This window comes from Mus caroli, unplaced genomic scaffold, assembly GCF_978045245.1.
Source record: "Mus caroli unplaced genomic scaffold, Mus_caroli_1 scaffold_14, whole genome shotgun sequence".
In the NCBI taxonomy this organism is placed as follows: Eukaryota; Metazoa; Chordata; class Mammalia; order Rodentia; family Muridae; genus Mus; species Mus caroli.
In genome coordinates this window covers 115,551,148-115,570,357 of record NW_028227269.1, presented here as the reverse complement: position 1 = coordinate 115,570,357, position 19,210 = coordinate 115,551,148, and the positions used below count along the sequence as shown (strand labels likewise).

Below are 19,210 nucleotides of genomic sequence, written 5' to 3'. Positions count from 1 at the left end.
CAAGATTTTGCTGAAAGGACCCAGATATAGCTGTCTCTTGTGAGACTATGCCGGGGCCTAGCAAACACAGAAGTGGATGATCACAGTCAGCTATTGGATGGATCACACTGCCCCCAATGGAGGAGCTAGAGAAATTACCCAAGGAGCTAAAGGGAACTGCAACCCTATAGGTGAAACAACAATATGAACTAACCAGTACCCTGGAGCTCTTGTCTCTAGCTGCATATGTATCAAAAGATGGCCTAGTCGGCCATCACTGCAAAGAGAGGCCCATTGGACTTGCAAACTTTATATGCCCCAGTACAGGGGAACCCCAGGGCCAAAAAGGGGGAGTGGGTGGGTAGGGGATTGGGGGGTTGGGTATGGGGGACTTTTGGGATAGCATTGAAAATGTAAACGAGGAAAATACCTAATAAAAATATAAATTAAAAAAAAAGAATAGTAATAAACGAAAAAAAAAAAACTATGACCCAGCATTCTTGAAGCAAATAATAAATGCATTTCATTCAGCCAATTTCATACCTAATTTTGGTGACGTGTTTCCACCAAGTTTCAGATACGTACAGAATGTCTTTAAAAGTATATTATGAACTTAAGCAATCAGGTTTCATAGGTGGTATGATTACCAGAAACTAGTCCCTCCCAGGAGACCGATTAAAGGTATAACACAGATATGTGATGGTCTAGTAATTATGATTACTAGTAATTATTAACTCATAACCATAGATACCTCTTGGAAATATTGAAATTTAACAGGGATTTGAAAGATTTTTATCTACATTTTTTCATGTAAATTCCTAAGGTAAAATTACCAGCAAAAAAGGAAGAAAATTATTTTAACATATTATAACACACCTGGTAGGTTATTTCTTGAAATTTATTAGGCATAAAAAGAAATATAATATTTTATATTCAATATATGTCAAGAGGTATAAATAATGTTTATGTTTTCCTTTTGTCAGTAGAGCTTAAGTTTATTGTATTAATTTAGTGTGTATATGTTTGTGTGTGTGTGTGTTTACCTGCATTTATTTCATTGTTTTGGTTTTGGGGTGATGGGCACTGTCCTAGGATCTCAGAAATATTTGACAATCATGAACCTTGCAATGAGAAAGCAGTGTGTTGTTTTTATTGGACCAGACTGAAGGCTTAAGCAATAAGCTATTTTTTTTTCCAAGTTTGGGAAGCTGATATCAGGATCCAGATATTGGCTGGTTAGGTTCTCCTAAGGCCCTCCTTGGCTTGCCAATGGCTGCCATTTCACTGTGTCCTGTCTGAGCATTCCTTTTGTGAATTCTGATGTCTGGTGGCCTTTGATGTGTTGAAAAGAATCCTTCTCTAGGGATATTAGCAAGACTGGAGTAAGGGCTATCTTAACTGTTTTTCACTTCTTTACCTCTGTGTAAGTCCTGTCTCCAAAAGAATTCTAGACGAGTTCAGTTTAACCCATCTACCCTTTTAGACAGAGTCTCATGTATTCCTAAGCTGGCCTTGTACTCACTATGCAGCTGAGGTTGACCTTGAACTTCTGATCCTCCTTCTTACACTTATGAAGCATCATGCTCGGTTTATGCAGTCCAGGGGATCAAAGCCAGACTTTCAAGAATACTGGGCTGGTACTCTGCCAACTGAACTATACCCCCAGGTCAGCTTTTAACACAAAATTCTGGAGAATTGTAGTCAACATAAATTCTTATGAAAATTTTCAGGGAGTAGTTGACTAATAGATAGCAGAAAATGTGTGGTGTCCCTGAGATGGGACTCTCTCTGATTCCCTGGTTTAGTGTCCTGATAGAGGGAAACAGGCGTCAGAGGCAGTACATGCAGCTGTTGCCCTTCTCCAGGCTGAGCCTTTCTGATCTCTTCCTTGCAGCCATTCAACAGAGGAAACCGCCTGCTGCAGCTTGGTGACTCACTAAGATCTGTAATCTTTCCAGGGCGGTGATACTGTTGCAAAAAGTATTAGGATGAAGTGAGCTCACCAACATAGAGTGCTTTCTTCATTTGTGGGATTGTTTACAAGTTGATTGCCTTGTCTGCAAAGTAATGATATTCTGTGTAAGGATACTCTGTGAGTAGGCTAGGAGTCCAAAGGACAATAGCTAAAAGGAAAGGTCCTCACAGTTTCACTCGGTGCCAAAAAGTTGATGAGGCCAAAGAAAAATGATTTTAAATGTTGCCATTATAAATGTTATAAGGGACATTGATGAACTCATGTCTTCATGTGATGTGAGTATACTTGAGATGCTAACTCATCACATACACTCCCATTGTCATAGTGTTCTCCAACACACTGCCAGTAGTGTGCTCAGAACTCCGTGATCCACTTTTGGCCCTGTTCTCGGGGTGTGCTTTTAAAGGAGTTCTTAGTAAGCACGCAGAGTTTTCTTATTTACGTTAGTAATGGCTGTGTGTGTGTTAGCAGGAGATCACATATCTACCCTGAACCAATTATACTCATAAAAGGTACAGTACACAGCAAAATAATGGTTAATCAGGAGAAGGCTAATTGCTACTAATGAAGCTGCCGCAGACAACATAATTTGTTGTGAGCCGTGTTTAATTTGATGGTGTGGCTGAACCTGTTCATTCCAAACACATCTGAAGAAATGCACTTTTGTTCCAACTTTGTATCCCACAATCACCATTACCCGGAGAACTGTCCCACCAGGACTTGATCCTGGTGCCCAGGGCCACAGCTTGAAACTCAAACCTGCTAGGGGTAAAAATTCACTCAGACTTGGTGCTGAAATTCTATAGCATTCTCCAAGGTGGAAGCTAGAACTCCAGCCTGGAATATTGGGTTAGCTCCCCAGCACAGCTTATGTAAGAAGATTTATACAAAGCCCTGTCAAGAGGTCAAACAGGTAGGTGTCGGGTTATTTATTACCTGAGAAACACTTGGAAGCACCAATGTTTTCTTAGTAGTCCATCTTAATAAAAATTCTGTCTGTGGTTATGCATGCAAGCCATGACCAAAGAACAAAAGATCTGTTCTGAACAGAAGAGTTTCATGCATTGTGTGTGTGTGTGTGTGTTTATATGTTACATACATTTATATGTGTTCAAATGAATGCCTGTGTACTAGTGTGAACATACATGTGTGTTAGAGGCCAGAGACCATCCTCATGTGTCATATCTTAAGAGTTATTACCTTAGACTTTGAAACAGAATTTCACACTGGTTTCGAGCTCACTGGTTCAGCTAGCCTGGCTGGCAGGTAAACCACAGGACTCATGTTTCCGCCTCCCAAATGATGGGATTACAAGCACATGCCACCCTGTTTGGCTGTTCTGTGTGTGTTCTGAGGATCAAACTCAGGGCCGTATGCTTCACAGAAAGGACGGTACTAACTGAGCCAGTTCCATAGTTCTCACCTATGTTCTTAAGGGAAAGGCCAGCAAGACTGCTGAGTGAACACTAGTAACAACTAGATGGAGAACTTTACAATACTCTGAGGATTAGCTTCCTGGTCCAGATTGAGTTATTTCTTAATGGAAGAAGCCCTAAGGTTAGGGGAAAATCTAAGAAGAAAAGTAGAAAACAGAAAAATGGCTCTTTTTATGTGTTTGTTTAATTATTAGTGGCCATCTTATAATCAAATGACTCTAAGCCCTTTTAGGAGCACTTTGGTATTAAATATATTTGTTTGGGTTTATTATCATATGTTTACAAAGTTCTCAGAACATATTCCATTGATTGGGAAATTCCTCACCTGTTGAAACTGTAGGCAAATGTGTTGCCTAATAGTGCATTCAGTCAGTCTATGCTTTGTTGGAGATCTCTGAGATGATATTTAGGGGTAGGTATTTCTAATTATCCTCTCTAATCAGGTGGCTGCCATTCAAACTGAAGCATCCCAGAAGCAGAGAGAGTGTGAAGCTGACTTACTCAAGGCTGAGCCTGCCCTGGTGGCTGCTAAGGATGCACTCAATACACTCAACAGGGTAAACTGCTTTCTTCGCCGCTGGGATCTTGTTAGTCAATGGTTATGAGAGTTTGAGTAATGGATCAGAGTGAATGGCTTGGGCAGCAAGAAGCCTTCCAGAAGGACAGAGCCTACCTGCCAAAGTTAAACAAACCTTTGAGGCTGCCTTTATAGCTCTGCTTCTTTTCCTTACCCACCATATCATTGTATAGACCAGTGTGTCCTAATTCTGTTTTTCTGATTTAAATGTGTAAGCACAAGACAGCTCTTCCTTAAACTGTAGTGAATCTCAACTGGAGGGGACCATGGATGCAGAACTGTCTTTACTATGGCTTAATTCCCTCGGTGTGGAACATGGACTTACAGACAATGGAATTAGTAGTTAAATTAGAATGAGATGGAGGCAGGATCCTCTACAGCAGGCATTTGTACCTGTTGTCCTCTGCCCCCAACAGGAATGCCCTGTCCTCTAGACTTCTAAGATGTGGTCTGGTGAGTAATGATGAATTCTCCAGTCCTTTGCTTTGTGTGCTACCAAGCACTAGCTAAGGAGTTCTTTATTTCCTCTCACATATAAAAAAATATTTTTAAAACTAGGTTAGACCCCTTCATAGTATCCATGGTGGGAGCAAAGAACCCCAAGCGTTCCCTAGCTTTTCCCTAGAGGAAGACCTTAGGGAGCATTCTGATTCTTATGAGAGAAATGATTGGAGTTCAGCACAGGGTATTGCAAGAGAGACTGTGGGCAGTGTTATTTTTAAAGCCTATAGATAATCTTGTCCTGGGCTGTTCCAGGCCACTAACAGAGGGAATCCAAGGAAATTGCTAGGCCCAAGTTCCTTAAGATTCAACTCTAAAGTAAAAGGATCGTGATTTCACAAGAAAATCCTCAGTTCCTTTTCTGAGTCTTTTTTTGGGGAAGAAAATAATTTTGCCCAAGAGCCATGTAAGAGTTTTATAGTATTATTATAAAGCTGAAAAATTGTTAAGGATGTAACTGTACCAGGAGAGATTACTACATGTTTATTCTACTGCCCTAAAGTGATATTGTTAAATTTTAGTGAGCCAAACAGAAAATGTTCACAGTTAGCAAGTAAAATATACTGTAAAATGAGACAGCCATGACTACATTGATAGAAATTATAAAATGAAGTAAAAGCAGTGAGAGAAGGGAGAATAACTAGAGATAGAGAATAGAGGGAGCCCAGTGAAGAGAGCAGGGGTGAGTGGGGTGGGGGAGCCTTGTCTTTATACAGAGAACGGAACAGGTATCTGGGAGGAGAGAAGCCTGGGGAGGTGAGAAGCCAGCATGCTAGGGTGGAGGCTTTGAGATCTGTGGCCGGTCTTGTGATGCTGAGGAAGCCTGGAGGCCAGCATAGGCTTCTACATGCAGACACAGGGGCCATGTGTCCTGTGGCCAGAGGTAAGAGAGCTTCTGGCACATGGGAACTGGTTTCACAAGCTCCCGAGGATGCTGACTTTTATCTAATGACCAGAAATCTTTCTATCATCCAGGTGAGCTTGAGCGAACCAGAATCACCTGCAGTGTAGAACCAGGTGTGTCTAAGTGATAGAAAATCCTAGCTATGCACAGCCCAGCATCCACTAGAGTTCCGCTCTGGTTTCCAGGCCCATTCTACTCTTTGCATAAATAGATAGTTCTGAGTAAAAGAGCAGAATCACATTTGGTTTTGCTTTTAGATCACGTGTTATGGAACAGAATACTTCTAGTAGGTATGAATGCCTGCCCCAGCAGACCATTCCTTGATCTCATTCTGATTTAACCACCAGTTCCATTGTCCATGAATCAGCACTCAGCACTGAGGGAGTTAAACAGTAGGAAAGAAAGACAGATCAGCAACCATGGACCCCTCCCAGTTGAGATCGACTGTGATTTAAGGAAGAGATGTCTGCTTACACATTTAAAACAGAAAAACAGAATTAAGACACACTAACCTGGAGAATGATATTTACAGGAGAGTCTGATTAAAATACAAGTACATTACATAGTGGGATAGAATCCACATATAACCTACAAATGCACAAAATCTCATAGAATCTGTACCTGGGGCTCTGCAGAAATGGTATTTTCTTTTTTCCTTGAAAGCAACAAAATTGCAACATGTTTCCAGAGTATCAGAGAGATGCCCAGGCAGAACTAAGGCCTCTGTGACCCCAAGGTAGAGATCCTAGCTTACAAAAAACTGTTAGAAAGTGGGGGGGGATGAAAGCCAGTCTGGAGACTGAGTACCCCAGAGCCCCTCGTCTTGAGCATCTGTATAACTTCTTTGTTTCAGGTGAACCTCACAGAACTGAAAACCTTCCCCAACCCCCCAAATGCTGTTACCAATGTAACCGCAGCTGTGATGGTCCTACTGGCCCCCCGAGGCAGAGTGCCAAAAGACCGAAGTTGGAAAGCAGCTAAAATCTTCATGGGGAAGGTATGATGAGCCAGAGTGGCAGGAAGAAAATCTCAATCACTTGGACAGTGTTCTCATTATAGATACTCTTGACAGCAAAAAAAAAAAAAAAGTTTAAATCAATTTTAAGTCAAAAAACACATCTGCATAGCTGGTCAATGTCAGCAGCCACCGCTCCCTAAACCGTTGTCTAGCTTTTACTGGCCAAGCTGGAGGTTAGCATGGGGTGGTGGTGTACCTAAGTCAATGCCAACAGCAGGTGGAAGGTTGCTAATTATTTGCAAAATTATGAAAGAGGCTAAGTGTAGGAGGGAGAAAATTACACGGATTTCTTAGGCTGGAAAAAAAAATTGTTACTAATGTACAAGAAAGTGAGGCAGAGGGGCTTTGGGGTCTGTGTTTTTCCCTTTTCTTTCCTGCCTTTCTTTTCTTCAAACCATGAGCACCTCCTGCGCTGGTACAGAATGTTTTACCCTGGGATAGGAGCGGTTTTAAACGTGTCCATTGCTAATTCTAACTTCGTACTGTAAAGGCTGAAAAAGCCAAGCAGTGGGATAAAAGCAGCTTGCCAATTGTGCCTTTGTAATGCAAGTCCTAAAAGCTGATTTTAACTTTTGATCTTGGAATTTTCTCTGCAGCCAGAATGGGCTCATTGCAGTAAGTCCTTTCGCTTTGCAGGTTGATGACTTCCTACAAGCGTTAATTAACTACGATAAAGAGCACATTCCAGAGAACTGTCTAAAAGTAGTAAATGAACAATATTTGAAAGATCCGGAGTTTAATCCAAACCTGATTCGGACCAAATCTTTTGCAGCGGCTGGTCTCTGTGCCTGGGTCATCAACATCATTAGATTTTATGAGGTAGCCATCTCTCTAATACTGGTGTTTGGTACTGTCCACCAAGGGCTATGAAGGTCAATTTCTAAAATTGTTTCCTCTTTTTTGACAATTGCATCTCTATATACAATGTACTGTGATCGAATTAAATCCCCTTTACCCTCTCTCCCCTCCCCACTGAGTTTAACTACTTACTAAAGCGTGACAGCTTATCTGCTGCTACATTGTTAAAGAAAGTAGCACCCCCTTACCTGGCAACCATTAATTCTCAATAGCTTATCCAGGAGTGATGGAAGCTTGTGACCCATCCCTCAGTCCATGGAATCCCAAATGGCCCAATCTTGTGCCTGTGTTGTTCAGGAGCCACAACTGCTTGTGAGCTCCTGAGTGTGATGGCCATGCCTGTCAGAAGATAGCATCCTGTAGTATTCCTCCCTACCCTCTAGCTTTTAAACTACTTCTGCAGCGTTCTCTAGGCCCTGGGTGGGAGTAAGATAGATTTTTGTTTTGTTTTGTTTTGTTTTGTTTTGTTTTGTTTTGTTTTAGATAAGCCAGATTTATAGATCGCTACAACTTCCATTTTGCTATAAACAGAAGTTTCTCTGATGTAGGTTGAGTTGTACTAGGACATGGACATAGCATAACCATTTAGAAGTCAGTTTAGTTATCTCTCCATAGGAAAAAATCAGTAGTAGTTTCCCTCTAGGCCTGGACCTCACTGGCCATAGAATTTTCCCCAACTTAACAGTACTAGCACATGTTCCCTCCTGTGGAGTGGGCCTTAAGTCCAATCAGAAAGTGCTTGCTTCCTCTTAGTCATGATTCTAACTGCACCAGTGGGCAGATCTGACTGTCGGTCAGTGTCATAGAATGCAGAGCCCACAGCAGAATGAGACCATCTCTGCTCTCAGATTAATCTCTAGGTCAGCAAAAAAATGTAAAGTTATTTAGCTTTTGTAAGAAGGGTATATGATTTTGAGGATGAGACATTGTATGTGAGAGTTAATATTATTCTAAGCAAGAAGACACTTGATAATGCTGGCAAGCACTGTTTGTGTAGGGAAGGGTGGTTAGCTAGTTTTTAAGCATTTTTAAAACATAACAACTGATTTACATATATAAAATATGTTAACACTAAGATATATCATTTATGTTGGCCTGAGACATCTGCAAGTCTGAATTCGTATCAGATTAAACAAAGCCCTACTGTTAAACATTTTATTACCATCTTTGTTATAGGTACAATGAGCTGAAAAAAATATCTATTTGCTCTAGCGTCTAAATGACATTGATTTTTGCCTTTTATAATTTGAGGAAAATGTAAAAATAGATGATCATTTCATTCAGTCATTATTTATCCAATACTTCTCACCTGTCGACCATGTCTCCAGCCCTTCTCACAAGCCAGGTACAAAGGGGAAGTATGTGTGGCCTGGATTCTGGAAAACCGATTCATTTTCTTGTGGAAACTTGTATGTCATATTCAGATTCCAAACTACACAGTAAAAGCCAATCATACTGTCATTTCTCCAAATTATCATCATAAAATCTGGCTGTCCCCTGCACAGTGTAGGGCCTGTTGAAGTAGGATTCTTATATGTCTGTCTCCCAACATGGAAACTTTCATGTGTGGTTTATACAGGCCACAGTACATTTATGGCCTTTCTCTACAGTCCAGTGCCTGGGTGCTGAGTTCTGTTTGTTTCCTGGGGACAATAGGGAAGATAAATATAGAGCTATAGTATGGCTACATTGTGCTGTTTCTCCATAGGTTAGGAAATAGCACTTGATCTGCCCTGATTATCCAACCATCCATTCAAACAATATGCACATAAGGTAGTCAGGAACTTAAAACAGAATTCCAATCGTGTGTTTGTCTTGTGCACAACAGTTTAGCATGAGTGGTTAAAAGGTGGGGATATCTCTCCCTGCCCCCTTCATTCAGAGCATTTCTCCATCCTTAGCTCTGCCTCTCAGGCTACACTTCACCTTTGCTTAGTAAGATAGCTCTAATGGGGGCTAATCATTTTAGGACAAACTGATTTTAGTATATCGATGGGGTTTGACTGATGTAACATTTTATGCAAGGATTTATCGCTCTAAAGTCCAGAATCAATGAGTATTGGAAAATCAGGGAGCATGCGGGAGGCTGAGTCAGCCGAGGTAGTGAATGGCAAGGAAACAAAGGGCTCGTTGCTCTCTCTCCGCTCCAGGGATTTATGCTGGAGCATGGGGTTGGAGGGTTACTGTCCTCTTTGTATCTGCTTTGCCTTCTAAATAAAGCCCATGTGGATTTTCAGGTTTATTGTGATGTGGAGCCCAAACGCCAGGCATTGGCCCAAACAAACTTGGAACTGGCTGCAGCTACTGAAAAGCTAGAGGCCGTAAGGAGGAAGCTTGTGGTAAGTGTCACCTAGAAAACCAATATTCCCATGAGGAGGTTTCCACACCAGCCTTAGAATCCTGCCTGTAGGCCTTGCCACATACCTTTGCTCCAGCAAACAGAAAAGCATGTGGCCTTCCATGAGCCCATTCACGGGCAGACTAACCTTATAGATATTTCCTATTTGCTGCTTGCAAACAAGTGCAAACTACCATCCCTTGTTCCTGTACTTTAACAGATTCCAAAGTCTAGTAGAAGGAGCAAAGTGGCCCCTGGAATTGAAATCAAGGCAGATTTACTGGGTTGGGTCTGCCGTTTATAGTTCTACCTATACAAGTTAGTTAACCTCTGGTAACATCTAAGCACTCCTTATTCAAAATCCAAAATGCTTCAAAGTCCAACACTCTTTGGTGCTACCATGATGTCCCAAATGGATATCATTTTTTTTTAAATTAAGAATGTTCAACCTACAAAATCTATACAAGTATTCAAAAGTTTGACATGTGCAGGACTCTGAACCTGTATAATAATAGCATCTAGATGCATAGATTGAAATGATTAAATGTATAATTTAAATTTAAGAATTTAGCATGGGGTCAAGTTTACATACTCAGTGCTTGGGAAATATCTATACCTATGAATACTCTCACTGTTACTAGTTTTACAAACATACCCACTAGTCTTTTGGTGTGACATTCTAAGCATATATAAATGCAACTTCAGTGCCAAGCACTACAGCCAGGGAGATTAGAAAGCCAGTTAGTGAAAGCGTAGTTGACATGCCCTTTGAAAGCTGCCTAGGAGTCACAGTGATGAGGACAGGAAAGGCGTTCCTGCAGGGATGAAGGACCAGGGGAAGATGCAGGGGGACTCCTGAAGAATCACAATAAGCAAGGGCACCAAGACAGACGCAGGGACACTGACAGCAGGAAAGGTTGAAGGCAGGGAAGGATGAAAGGCATTTGCAAAGATGAGCAAAGGCCTTCTTAGCCTTTCATGCTACAGAAGTTCAATTTTATCTGACTGGGAAAGATTTTAATAGGTTAATGACACCATCAAATAGCTTCTCAACAGCTGAGAGGATGCTGGAAGGAAAGATGTCTAAGGACTGAAAAGCAAGTTCAAAGGCAACCAGAGAGGGCTTTGTGTGGGACCTCTGCTGGGGCAGGGACAGTTGTGGCAGAGGGCCAAGGTGGAATCACAGCTAGCTGACATATGTGAAGAGTAAGGGGAGGGAGAAATGTGGACGCAGAGAGGGTGAGGTGCGCAGCAGGGAAGCACATAGAAGCTCCAGCAGATTGACAGCTCACAGAAGCCCGCCCGCCTCCAGGTTTTCTTCTGTCATTTGAGAGGAAAACAGCGGCCTCTCATGAGAATATAAATGAGTGTTGGGGTGGCCTGACCTCAAGTCTGCCTTCTATGAGGAGAACGTTTCCTTTATTTATGAGACCTTCTCCCTCCTCACATGACACTCTTTTAGCTGGAATGACTTGGCCAAGGCCTAGATACATATTTGCTCCAGGATTCACTAAATTGACCTCCTGTCTCTTGAATTTGAATATGAGCAAAGGAAATGTAATGGGTGAAGTGGTATTCACAGACCATGTGGTATTGTCCAAGAGCTGATGTCCAGAGTTAATCCTCTACAGCTCCTGCTTCCAAGGCCCTGTTGAGCTCTGCAAACATTTCCTCCTCACCCCCACCCTACCCCCATCCTGAGGGCCCTTGCCAGTCATTTCTAGGACATTCAGCTGAAGGTGGCTAACAGAGGCTCTGTCCTCTCTGCCTGCTAGATTAAGAGACCCTTTGGTGTACAGCAAATAGGTTGTTTTATAGACCCAACTCCCATTATTTTCCTATAGATAGTCCATGTGGTCAGGACTTCGAGAATTTTCTATTGAGGACATATTGCAATGCTTGGGGTGGTAAGTGTGTGCACCAGGCTTGCCATGTGAATGTGTGAAGAAAGAGTGAGGAAGGCTTGAGGGTACACATCAAGCCATAAAGTATCCCTGTGTGGCTGCATAGGCCTTTTATAAAACATATACTATACCTGCTGTGTTAGTGGACACTACTGCTCCACTTGATAAAAAAGGGTGAGCCATAGAGATTCTTCTAAAAAATCTCAAGGCAAGGTATAAAAATCAGAGTGAGATCAACTTCCAAGGCAGAGATGAAAGCAATGGCTCCCTGAATATCCCAGGAATGCACTGAGTTGTACCCACCTGTTGCAAGGCCTCTCTGTGGCAATGGTTTGCATAAGATGGCCAGTAATCCCAGAAGATTTCTCCTCCAACAGCTCTTTAAGTAATTCACACCCTCCTCTCTGCTGGGGAACCCATTCAATAGACCTTTACTACCCTACCTCACCCAGATCACCTGACCACATACTTCTCCTGCCCAGCCAGCATGCTCTTCCATCATACCCAAGGACTGGTGGAATAGAACCAGGTCAACAGCAAAGATAACCCTATCTATCTATCTATCTATCTATCTATCTATCTATCTATCTATCTATCTATCTATCTCTATCATCTATTTACCATCTATCGTTATCATTTATCTATCATATGTCTATCTGTCTGTCTATCTATAATCATCATCATCATCAGTCATCTGGGGGTATGTGCATGAACACACACACACAGGTGCACATGTGCTTTGGTGCATACATGTCTGGAGGTCATCCCAGGTGTCAGCCCTCACCTTCTACCTTGTTTAAGGTAGGATCTCTTGTTTGCTGAGGCATGTGTGGCAGACAGAGATTCTCCAGTCCTTGCCTCTCATCTTCATGTAGGAGTGAGATTACAAATGCATGCTGTTATGCCAAGCTTTACCTGGTTGCTGGGGACCTGAGCTCAGGTCCCCACTCTTGTACAGCTACTGCTGAGTCTTCTCCACAGCCATCTGTAATGTATCTTAAACAAGGCTTAAGGGTGACTATAAAGGAAACTTCAACCCAGGCTCTTTAGAGTAGTGTCTCTCAAAGTGTGTTCCAGACCAGTAGTAGCACGTGTCGCATGGGGACTGGTTTAGAAGTACAGATTCTTTGACCCATGTTCAAATGGAGTCAGAAATCTGTTAGTCAATCCCAGTAATTAGTATGTTTAAACAGGAAGTGGCATGAGGCTATAAGCCCTCAAATCCATGGCTGATGCTACAGCTTGTGTGGGCTTCAGCATTTTATAAAGCTAGTTTTGTTGTTGTTTATTTGTTTTTGAGACAGAGTCTCACTATGTAGTTGCTTATTGTTTATAATGGTGCAGTATTTTATGACTTGCACTTATACTACAATACAAATATACAAGAATGAATAATGTCAAATCTATAAGAATTGGAGACATCTATGTTCTACTGGAAAATAAGACAGAAGTAAACATTATAGACCTATTTCATGTTATTATAATAAAAACTTAGCTTCCAGTACTTGGGAGGCAGAGGTAGATGGATCTTTGTGAGTTCAAGGCCTTTCTAGTCTTCAGAATGAGTTTCAGGACAGCCAAAGCTACATAGTGAGGCTTTATCCCAAAGAATAAATAAGGGTCTGGAGAGATGGCTCAGGAGGTAGGAGTTGTTCTTGATGAAGCTGTTGTTCTTCCAGAGGACTTGGGTTCAGTTCCTAGTACCCACCCTAGGCAGCTCACAACCCTCTGTGACTTTAGCTCCAGGAGATGCAATGCCCCAGGTCTCTGTGGGCACCAATATGTGTATACACATATCCAGGTGCACACATAACACACACTTACCAATAATCTTAAAATAATAAAGTAACAAGTAAGTAGTGTTTCACCACATGTTTTATCAAGAGATCTTAGAAACTTGCATGTACTTATAAAAGCAGTGTTGTAAGTCTTAGGTCTCTGAGAACTTACTAGTAATAAGATGGGCACAGTGAGGTATCTCATAACCATCGGACATCTTTTTGGCTGTGTGTGAACTCTTTTAAAATGTCTTAAGATGCAAACAAAAATCATATGACTAAAAGTAGAAAGTATGTTGGGCCTCTCAAGAAATGAGAAAGCCCCCAAAATGTCTCTTGGAAACCCTCACGAACTGACACTGACTCATCCTGCTTCTCCTATAAGAGTCTTTGACCTTTCACGATTCAGCTTGCTTTTCTGCACCCAGGGTTGGAGATGGATGGTCTCCCTCTAAATGAAGCAACCCCCATGACCAAGTCTTAATGCCTAATTCCCAGAAGAGAAATCCAGTGAGTCAGATTGATGTGGTCTGAAGGGGTCCAGTAACTGAAACTTTCTTTCCTTCTGTCAGTTCTGTACAGAATGAAGAGTTGGAAGGTGTAAAAACACAAACAAACCTTCACCATTGGCACAGGTGTCACTGAGCCAGGCACGGGCACATACCTATAATTCCAGCACTCAAAAGGCAGAGGGAGGCCAGTTGAGAGATCAAACAAGTCTGAGCTACAGAGTAAAATAGTCTCTGCTCTAAACTAATAAATGGCATAGTTACTCCTGGAGGATGGGATTATGAATCCAAACAGAGGGGTTGGCACTCATAGTGTATTTGAGTCTTAGAGATTATCGCTCGATTCAATTTCTCTGAATCAAGTGTGCACCCCATCCAGGAGAGAGGAAGCAGGAAATAGTTTGCCATATAGCAAGCGATTGTCTAGGGTTCCTGTGACATATTATTCATCATCATAGCTTCCTTTCTTCCATTAATATACATGGTACAAGAGCAACAATGGAAAGAAGGGGATTCCTTTTGAGTCATCAGGCGGCTTCCAGGGGCTGTAATGTTTGTTATAGCTAGAAACATCTCTGAAGTTGATTTTGACTCCTTCTTTTAGGATCTGGATCATAATCTGAGCAGACTTACAGCTTCATTTGAAAAGGCAACAGCTGAGAAGGTCCGGTGTCAAGAAGAAGTGAATCAAACCAATAAGACGATCGACCTAGCCAACAAACTTGTCAGTGAACTTGAGGCAAGTTTTCTTCAAAACTCTCATGAAATATTCAGGCTGGTGGTTTTGGATTGAATGGTCATTTGTTCTCAATTACTAACTAAACATAGTATTGGCGAATATTTAATCATTACCCAGACTTAAGGGTACAAATTACCAGAAGGAGAAAGCCAACAACCATAGACCCAGACACGGAGGTATATGCTTATGAGCTCAGCATTAGAGGTTTGGAAGCAGGAGAACCAGTTCAAGGTCATCCTCAGCTACAAAGCAAGTTCAAGATCATAGTGACTAATACCAGACTCTGCCTGAAAACAAAGCAAAAATGACCAATCAGTTACACACACACACACACACACACACACACACACACACGTATGAATGTATGTATCCATGTCAAAACAGTCAAAACAGACACTGGTTTCTATAATTTTACTATTTTCTACCACCGGAAGGAAGGAAGGAAGGAAGGAAGGAAGGAAGGAAGGAAGGAAGGAAGGAAGGAAGGAAGGAAGGAAGGAAGGGGAAGGGAAAAAGGGGAAGGGAAAAAGGGAAAGGGGAAAAGAAAAAGGGAAAAAGGGAAAGGGAAAGGGAATCTGTGACAGAGTTAGAACTGAGCGATTAGCTTTGTACTTTCTTTCATGACTTTTCATTATTGTAAATGCAAAACGGAGCTCCAAGGCTTCAGAATGACTGTTCTAACTCTAAAGAAGTCCACTGGGATGTGCAGACATTGTGTCTGGTTAATTTAAGTATGACTGTTTTATTTGCAAGTTTGTATATATATAAATGCTTTAATTAACCAGTTTTGTCAGGATTTAGTTTCAGCCACTTTGAGATGATGTGGTGTGCTGGCTGGCAGGTCATCCACTCATTTTTTCCCACCCTTTTCTCTCTTTGGTGGTTTTCCCTAAAATATAATATAGAGTTCAGGACACCTGCTAGGCAGTTTGCTACTGACTGACACCAGCAGACAATACTATTATACTAAAACTGACTGTTTATGTTTGTGGTGTTCACTCTTCTTATGGGTGACTGGCACAGTAAAATGAATGGCTTTCTACCAATAAAAGTCTTCAGGTAATTCTCATTAACTCTCCCTTGTATGAGCATGCACAGTTGAACATGACCTCAGATGTGATAAGTTGCTGATACCAAATTTTATTTGTCCTGTTATATCACATTAAATGATTGACACAAGTCTTTGAAGCTTTTCTACTCTGTTTTCTTGTACCTTAAGTGGGGATTTGGATAATGCATGAAGTGCACTGTCCATGTGCAGTTGTGATGAGTCTCATGTTTCCTATGAATTTTTTTTAAAAAATCAAGAAACTTAAGTAGACATTTCTCTGTCTAAGTCTTAGAATAGGCCAAAGGCATGAAACTATATTCAACATTTGTCACTAGGGAAATGCATATCAAAACTACAAAGTAACCACTTCCTGCCCTATAGGGTAAGCTATAATAGAAAATATGGGCAGTTGTAATTGCTGGTGAGACTATAGGGACACTGTGACTGTCCTGTATTGTTTGTTGGAATTTAAAATAGATCGTCCTCTTTAGAAAAAAAAAACACTTTGGGAACTCCTCAAAATGTTAAACACAGTTTTCACATGATTTAGCAGGTGCAATCATTGGTATATGCCCTGAAGAAATGAAAATAAGTTCCCACATGAAAACTTTGATGTCATTGTTTATCAGTCTTTACAGTAGTCCAAATTATTAAGAACTCCGATTCATCAAAAACTGCACAGAAATATACTATATCCATGCAGTGCCATAGCATGGATAAACCTCGAGAAAACCTTGCTAACAAACCAACGAAGAGCCAGGTGTATGAAACTCCTAAAGTAGGCAAGCTTGTGAAGACAAAGGAGTTATCAAAGGCTGGACGTGTTGCTAGGGCTCAGAGAAGGATCTCTGGGGTGGAGGAGGGGGGAGACAAGAAGAGTGTTGTAAAGTTACACAGTGGGGAAGGTTATGCAAGTGTCTGAGTGCACTGAAAACTCAGTTATGTACTTTAAAAAGTAAACTTCATAGTAGAAGAATTGTATCTCAATGATGCTGTTTAAGCATAAGGTACTGTAGGCTCCAGGATGGTAGGATATCAATATTGGTATATGAATGCTTACAAGTATACAACCTGAAAAATACATTACTAAGAAGCATATGGCCATCTTACTAAAGATGCATTTAGATAGGCCACTATCATAGCCACTCCAACACCTTTCAGACCCTTCCCCCAACATCTTCCCAACTTTGTCTTTTCTTCTTCTTCTTCTTGTTTTATTATACACTAAGTCCAGTTAGTACTGCCCAAATGTGCACAGGTGTAGGGCCATTCACTGGATCATGAGCAGCCTACCATGAACAATATGAAAAAGAAAGCAGATAAAGAAAGCTCACTCTCCTGCCTTCAACATCTTACACTTATCAAAAGCTCCTCAGTGAGAGGTGGAACATTGTGAGACCCTCTGCTACTCTTGCTGAGTGTTGACTGGCTTGATCTTGTTCGGGTCTTGTTCTGGCAACCATGGCTGCTGTGAGTTCATGAGTACAAGCATCCTGTCATATCTAGAAGATACTGTTGGGCCTGGATCCTCCATGACTTCTGGCTGTTACGCTCTTTATGCCTAATCTTTCCTGATATTCCCAGAGTCATGTGTGGTGTGTGTGTGTGTGTGTGTGTGTGTGTGTATGAAGGGGGGGTGTATACATATAAGGGTTCGTGTGTTTTTCTTTAAATATAAACACAAACTTTTTGATAATAGAAGCTTCATATATTTTGAACTACTTGATCCCAGACAGAGACTAGACATTAATAGATATTTGTTGAATGAATGGGTTATTGGAGTTTCTTTTGTTAGAGAGAGAGAGAGAGAGAGAGAGAGAGAGAGAGAGAGAGAGAGAGAGAGAGAGAGAGAGAGAGAGAACACTCTTCAGGTTACTTGAGGAAGTTCACTATTACTAGTCCTTACAGCTACTTCTACTTAAGTAGTTGGCGTGTTTACCACTTACAAGGTATATTAAAAAATATCATGTACTTAGATTGCTTTTGAGATACTTAAAGATTCTATCATGATGGAGACAGGCTTTTCCCAGTATCTCTAATTCACAGGGATAGTCTCAAAGTCTGGACTTACACTAATTTAGACAATAAGAAGAGGGAGCTAGCTTGTATGTTGTTAAGTAGGAAAAGTATATTTTTGAAGGATTAATTGAACATGTCAGTTCTTTTCCTGCGAGGATAAATTCTTTCTGACTAGAACAGGAGACAGTTAACTTCTGAAAAGCATCAAGACTGATGATTTTCTCTGTATAGCATTGACCTGGAAGCTCAGCCATTCAGACTAATAAATCAGGCAATTTATATTTAATCATTAACTAACTCCTGAGCTGAACAGCTGTTCAAAATTAGAAATGGGTCACCCCAGCCAGGATGACATTACAGGCAATCTATAATGCATTAGAATAAAATTATAGTGATTTTTAACTGTCCGGAAATTTATTATAGGACAAGTTCCAACTCTTAAACCCTTGTTAGCCAGTGTCAGTAATGATTTATGTGCAGGGGTGGTGGAATGAAATTATTGACGCTCTCAACAGCCAATAAGTCTGTGTTTAGTAAATCTTCAAGTCCAGGGGTGTTTTGGAGAATGAGGTAGGTAAACTTTATTATCATTTACAAAGCAACAACACAGACGGGGGCTAGATGAGCGGAGGTGTCCTAAATGAACCGAATGTATTGTCTGTGGTGGAGGAAGGAGAGTAATGAACTCTGAAAAGACGACTAAGAGCTGTGCTTCCTATCTTTAACAGTGTGGCTGGGATGGTAATGGAGCGCATTACCTGCTCTGGGACACAACCACGAGTGTCCCAGATGCTCTTACAAGCAGCTCCGGGTCTGGGACACACCTTATGATTCTTATGATTTGCAGGAAGCTGACATTGTAGTTTTTGTGTCATCTATCAGTTATATTTCCTGTGGCCTTTTTTTTTTTTGTTTTGTTTTTGAAAGGAAGAGAGGATCGTAGCATTCTCTTCCCTTATCCTATGAAATTTCTGTTTGTTTGGCTCCTATTAATTTTCATGTCCTTAGAATGTTATATTAATTTTCAACATGCCTCAAAATGGGGTGAATTAGTGAACTACCCTGCAGCTCAGGCAATCCATACATATTTATCGCAGTTTTATACAAATCCAATATTAAGGGCTCTACATACTTAACCTGTAAATCAGATTTTAAATGACCAGCCCACTAAATAGAAGGAGTTCAACACAGCTTCTGAGCATATTGTCACTGAGGCCAGCTAGGTCCTGATTCTCTTCATTTAAAATGGCTCAGAGCTCCCTCCACTGATTTAATGATTATACTAGAAAAATGGCCCAAATTTGGTTATTACTAGAACCATTCTTTAATTAACAGAATTCAGAATAAGTGGTTAGTTAAGCTTTATGTTTTAATTAATTAACATGAATGATGTTTGGCAATTTTCTTTGTCTGGTCAGCCCATAGCCAATATATATATATTTTAAATGATGGTTTAAGCAGTATAGTGATGTGGACTAAAAAAGGGGGGGGTTAAGAATGAAGACTAGCCAGGGTAACATCAGGAATCCTAGTAGTTGAGCATGACATTACGCAGCCATGAGAATGTCAGCACTGGAGAGTCTAAAGTGGAAGTTCAGCAAATTGGAGGCCAGGCAACATTGCA

At 41.1% G+C, this 19,210-nt stretch overlaps 1 protein-coding gene across 1 annotated transcript in view; it reads left to right on the top strand.

The window, feature by feature from the left end:
- Dnah11 (dynein axonemal heavy chain 11) overlaps nt 1–19,210 on the top strand; it is a 313,176-nt gene that overhangs the window by 212,193 nt on the left and 81,773 nt on the right. The window contains exons 58-62 of the mRNA XM_085830726.1: nt 3,834–3,947; nt 6,226–6,369; nt 7,027–7,209; nt 9,486–9,587; nt 14,382–14,516. Coding sequence (XP_085686852.1) covers nt 3,834–3,947; nt 6,226–6,369; nt 7,027–7,209; nt 9,486–9,587; nt 14,382–14,516 — 678 coding nt within the window. The remainder of the gene's footprint in view (nt 1–3,833; nt 3,948–6,225; nt 6,370–7,026; nt 7,210–9,485; nt 9,588–14,381; nt 14,517–19,210) is intronic.